This window comes from Mucor mucedo, assembly GCF_025094135.1.
Source record: "Mucor mucedo strain NRRL 3635 chromosome Unknown EV154scaffold_415, whole genome shotgun sequence".
NCBI lineage: Eukaryota > Fungi > Mucoromycota > Mucoromycetes > Mucorales > Mucoraceae > Mucor > Mucor mucedo.
In genome coordinates this window covers 1-5,252 of record NW_026252699.1, presented here as the reverse complement: position 1 = coordinate 5,252, position 5,252 = coordinate 1, and the positions used below count along the sequence as shown (strand labels likewise).

At 35.5% G+C, this 5,252-nt stretch overlaps 3 protein-coding genes across 3 annotated transcripts; all 3 read right to left on the bottom strand.

Moving 5' to 3' along the window:
• Window positions 1-448: 448 nt before the first annotated feature.
• On the bottom strand, window positions 449-1,857 carry EV154DRAFT_608434 (uncharacterized protein). The gene is made up of 3 exons (XM_051607689.1): window positions 1,416-1,857; window positions 1,216-1,354; window positions 449-1,141 (listed from the first exon to the last, which is right to left on the bottom strand). The coding sequence occupies exons 1-3, from the start codon at window positions 1,632-1,634 to the stop codon at window positions 471-473; spliced, it is 1,029 nt and encodes a 342-aa protein (XP_051449822.1). The 5' UTR covers window positions 1,635-1,857; the 3' UTR covers window positions 449-470.
• A 348-nt stretch (window positions 1,858-2,205) lies between these two features.
• EV154DRAFT_396268 (uncharacterized protein) lies at window positions 2,206-3,012 on the bottom strand (the record flags this gene model as incomplete). The annotated part of the gene is made up of 2 exons (XM_051595188.1): window positions 2,206-2,664; window positions 2,740-3,012. Coding segments are annotated over 2 exons (732 nt in total), but the record flags the coding sequence as incomplete, so codon positions are not given.
• A 384-nt stretch (window positions 3,013-3,396) lies between these two features.
• On the bottom strand, window positions 3,397-5,246 carry EV154DRAFT_588095 (uncharacterized protein; the record flags this gene model as incomplete). Its single annotated transcript, XM_051606821.1, has 4 exons — window positions 3,397-3,854; window positions 4,713-4,931; window positions 5,016-5,101; window positions 5,166-5,246. The coding sequence occupies 4 exons, from the start codon at window positions 5,244-5,246 to the stop codon at window positions 3,689-3,691; spliced, it is 552 nt and encodes a 183-aa protein (XP_051449820.1). The 3' UTR covers window positions 3,397-3,688.
• Between the last annotated feature and the right edge of the window lie 6 nt (window positions 5,247-5,252).

Below are 5,252 nucleotides of genomic sequence, written 5' to 3'. Positions count from 1 at the left end.
AAAAAAAAAAAAAAAAATAGGTGTAACGAAGAATTTTTTTTAATTTAAAAAAAAAAAAAGGTGGGCACTCACTTTTTTTTGATGATTGAGGAAAAAAAAAATATATATGTATAGGAACCATGGGAAGGGTTACTATAGAAAAAAAGAAAAAGAAAAAGAAAAGAGAACATCATTAAATATTTGAATACAATTACCTTGGTTTCAAATATTAGTAGACATAAAAGAGGTTTTTTTTTTTTTTTTTTTTTTTTTTTTTTATAAAAAAAAAAAGGAAGGGAACAAGAGGAACCGCAAGTAGCAGAAAAAGAAAAAAAAAAAAAAAAATAATAGAAAGAGGATAAAAGGTACGGGATTAAAAAATAAAAAAGGTTAAAAAAAAAAAAAAAGAAAAGAAAAAGAATGGTGTTTTGGCAATTAGTAAGAAGAACAAAAAAAAAAAAAAAAATAAGCATCACATTTTTCTTTTTTTTTTAAAAATTGCTCCAAGAGATTGGTTGTTGTTGATAGGTGTTGTACATCGAACCGTAAATACTATAGAACAAAGGATCCCATGTTGATTCTGAAAGATTCGTAATGGGATATCCTGCAGGAGCTCCAATCGGTGGTTGTAAAGGCTGTACTGTCGGTTGATGTTGTACTGGGTGGTCGTGGTTCACATGATTTGACACAGATTGCATAAAGTGTTGATATCGATTATAAGAATTTTGATACTGCTTAATTCTAGCAGCTTCGATCTCATCACAATAAATATCATAGCTAGTGTACAAAGATCCTGTTGCTGCTCCTGCTGCTGTTGTTGTAGGTAATGCAATTGGTATTACTGCTACTGGTGGTGGTGCTACAACTCTTGGTGCTACGGATACAGATGGTTGCATAGGTCGCAAACCAATGGTGTACAAGATACTAAGCACGAATTGTTCCTGTTCCAATGGTCTCGTGTGTAGATAATAACAAGACAATCGGTCACGACATACATCCGCCAACGTTTTCCATTGATTGAAATCTTGACTTCGAATAAACAAACGATAATGGATAGCTTCCATGAACTCGGCTTCCATCAAATTCAGGTCGCGTAACTTCATACCACTTACTTCTGACCATGTCGAATTAGCAAACGTATTATCATCCAAGAATTTACAGGCTATCATTTAAAACAAACAGTTAAATAAATAAAAAATCACTCTTTATGGTTTCCACAGAGATTTTTTTTTTTACCCAGTATCAATGCAACAACGAATAAACGGTACTCAGATCCTTCTGATCCTTCCATGGTTGGATTCAGTTGTAAAAGTAAGGCCACGTATTTCAAACAAAGATAAACTGCCGACTCATGAATGGCCGTGGCTTTAAAAACCTGCAAAAAAGAATAAGTTTTTTTTTTTTTTGGTGTGCATACAAATAATTGAAAAACATACATGTGAGCAAAAGCGCTGAAACGAAGAGGTAGGACTACCACCTTGCCACAAGGAGTTCCTATAGCCTCCCGAACTAGTCATGTTCGTGATTTTACGGCCGTGCCACATTACATAAACCATGGACGATGCGAATTCTGCAAGTTGATCCATACTTTGAGAACCAGCGCTTTGGGCGTTGAGTGCGTCTGGTGAGGTATATAACTGCCGGGTTGGAATCATTTCTTTTTTATCTGTTGTTAAAAAAAAAAAGGTACGCAATCTCAAAAGGTTTTCTTTGATCTCTTTTTTTTTTTTTTTTGAGGGGAAAAAAAAAAAAAAAAGGAAGAAGGTTGTAAAGTTGTTGTTGTTGGTTTTTCTGTAAAAGAAAACGGCGGTGTTGGTTTGTAGGTTTTTTTTTTTTACTGAAGAAGGGCGAGTTCTTTTTGATGTAATGTGTTGTATTAAAAAAAAAAAAATTAAAAAAAAAAGGGAAAAAAAAGCCAAAGAGCAAAATTTTTTCTGTGTAAAAGGCCCTTTATACTAAAAGAAAAAAAAAAAAATCGCGAGTCACGTGTCACGCGGTACCTGTACGTGTGTATCTGTACAATCACTCACTGTGTTAAAAAAAAAAAAAAGGAACTTGTACAAAAGAAGGGGAGATAAACAAGAAGAGATGTGTGTGGGGGGGTATGTAGTAGTAATATGATAAAATATAGATGCTATTTCTCTTGGGTTGTTGGTAGTGGTTGTGAGGGAGGGAGGGGGGGAGGATTGGTTTCTCTTCTATTTCTTTATTCTATCACGCTGTAACGAGTGCGTTTTGTAGGTCACTCACTTGTAGTTCCATATTTTCAAAGTCATTTTCCAGTTGTTTCACAATGTCATCCTTCACTTGTAATTCATATTTTAAAGTCTCGTTATCTTCTTCCTTGTCCTTTAATAATAGATAAAGAGCATCTCTATCATTTATTAATATATCCATCCCGTCTCTCAATTGATTATTTTCCTTTTCTAATATCGCTGCTAGGTTACCAGACTGGATATGCGATTTCACCACAGGTCGACATAAATGCTGTGGTAACGCATCTTGAATCATCGTTTCTGCTAATTCTAGTGTAGGTTTCTCCGTAAAACAGCACGTCTCAACACAATTCGATTTACCTGCTAATTGTCGATACAGCAAATTAATCACCTGCACTAAATATTCATATTCAGGTCCAACGTTCTTCATCTTTTTTATCTGGTCCTTCTTGATATTATCTAGCTCCACCTTTATTTTTTTTTTCATATTTCCAATTAGTGTCTACGCACACACACACATACACACATACACACACATACATACCGATTGGATGAGGTATTCGTCTTTCAGGAGTCGGTTCGATCGCTGTAGCCGAATATTATGTTCTACTGACATTTGTAAGGCCTGCTTTAATTCAAACGTCTTTTCCTCCACAAGCTTATCACATTCTAATTTTAAATTTCGATTGGCTCTAGTTAACCTAGCATTGGATAACGTCAATTGCTCCACTTGGTGATAGAGTTGCTTTAATCGGGTTTCGCCATCTCCGCTTTGTATCTTTCGATGGTGTTGAGGTGAACTCCCCGAATCAAACGAACTAAACGAATCATGGTGTTGTAAGTTATAATTACTACCGGCTGATGCGGTGACATCATCTTTTACACTGGAGGCTATATCGTAGATGCTCATGTTTTAAATTACCACCCTCCTCAAAAATGAAGTGACGAGCAAGATGGAGTTAGTCGTCTCTTTATAAAAAAAAAAAAAAAATTGGGAGCCTGTGGATCCTCATTGGCTTGTGTGACCTATCTAGGCAGAGAGGGGGATAGTCACCCCCTTCGTCTGGCGTGTTGGGATAAAGTTGAACCTATTTATAATTAGTACATGTGTTTTGAAGTCAATGCTCAACTTACTTGACTGAAAGTTATATTTCTCTTCAGAACGGGTGAAAGAGGGTTTTACGAAACCAGTGGAACGAAAGCCACTGTATGCCATGTTTTTAACCTCATTCTGCTATCGGTTAGCCGTGGCGATATCCTTCTTGGGTGTATTTGGGGTTCATACATATCCATACTCCTTTCAACTCTTCGTGGCTGACCTTCTTGATGAACAAGCTTGTTTTACAGTGATTCATCAATAACCTGAAACAGATCTTATTCATCGCTCTTAATCATTGATACGTACAATAAAAGACTTCTTTGGGTATGACCAAACGTACATATCTCAATGTCCATCTCCCCCAAGAATACACAAAAACGATCCTAGTTTTTTTTTAAGGCAAATCAAAATCCTTCGAAAAGTTGTTCTGGAAATACATTCTTAAGATTTCAAAGATTTGAAAACGGTCTATGCTCTCAAATAAAGCGTTTGATCTTTTACTGTTTATTACTGCGCTTGTCACAACTTTAGGGTTTATGCCCTGTACAATCTTGTTAGCCCTTTTTTTTTTATCATGTGTTCTTAAAATACCGTTGACTTCTTGAAAGGTGACGTTTGGTTATGCTTAAATTCATACACTCTTACGGAATTATCTTTTAAATGATGGCATTGACTATGTTCTTCTCCTGTTTGCTTTACATTCATCATACAAATGGACAAATTTCACGAATCCTTATCTGCCTTCAGGAACATGTTCGGCTTATCCATCCCTATTTTTTTTTTTTTTTTTTTTTTTTTTCTGATAATGGTTTTCTGTCCCCCAAAAAAATGAATATTAAAACCGAAAGAAGAATTCAAACATTGAAAGCGTCGTTCTTATTCATGATTCACTATTGATAATGTCAAATTTGAAAAAAAAAAAAGCTGAAAATGACCATTCTATCATTGCATGATTAAATTGTAATTTGTTATTTATCAAATCACCGCCTTTTTTTTTCTTCGGTACATTTTCTATTCATCTTGGAACAAAAGATACAAAGTTGCATGATAAATATTTAGACTGCCATTCTTTTTTTTTTTTTTTTTTTTTTTCGTCTCTCTGTCTTTATAAACAGTCATTCGATGCTCCACCCGAAATTTGGTATTTTTGTGCTTGAGTAGCTAAAAGGTGTTTCTCAATGAACAACAGCAGTTATTCATGACACTTTTTTGAAGCTAAAATCCGCATAAAAGCATCTATATTTTGAGAGCAAATCGGTATCTAATCTTTCGACATACATTATTTTCAGAAAATATTAGATCCAAATGTAAAAAGATTGGTTCAAAGACCAAAGACCGTAAAAAAAAAAAAAAAATTGAGCTTACCACCTAAGTGTATCCATGGTTGACCTGCGATAACAGCCCTGAAAAAATTCTACTTATGGCGTTGACAAACATTTCTAATGTTTGCTTGATTATTTTGGGTTCTTGCTCTTTTCCGTTGGTCCTGGGAGGCCTCTCCACGTCGAAACCTTAGGGGGGGGGGAATATCGTTTCCAGCACGAACTGAACGAACAATATCAACCATGGTCAACCAATCATCCATATTACGATTCCATAGACGAGGAAGAATTCTATTGGTGTCTCTAGTCATGGCTCTACAATTTTGATTTGTACATCTTTCACAGGAACAAAAAAAAATTATTGGATAAAACAATTATAAACAAGTAAAATCAACATACCTTAAGAGACCATGTCTAATTACACGTGGATTTACTCTTCGTCTATGAGGGCGCGTGTTATTGACCATAGAAACGTTTCGAGGATTCTACGTTCACAGGCTGGGCAGCACCGACTTGTTCTAAATTCATCAATCAAGTACACTATTTTACCAGCTTTTTGAGCAACCGACTGAATCCAAGGCCTCGGACCGGCTCATGGAATCTTGTATTAGGAGCAGACCAGTTACCCATGACATA

Coding starts and splice junctions, on each gene's coding strand:
- EV154DRAFT_608434 (XM_051607689.1), bottom strand. CDS start 1,634: ATGATTCCAACCCGGCAGTTATATACCTCACCAGACGCACTCAACGCC. Junction 1,355..1,415: donor TTCAGCGCTTTTGCTCACAT/GTATGTTTTTCA, acceptor TCTTTTTTGCAG/GTTTTTAAAGCCACGGCCAT. Junction 1,142..1,215: donor CGTTGTTGCATTGATACTGG/GTAAAAAAAAAA, acceptor TTTAAATGATAG/CCTGTAAATTCTTGGATGAT.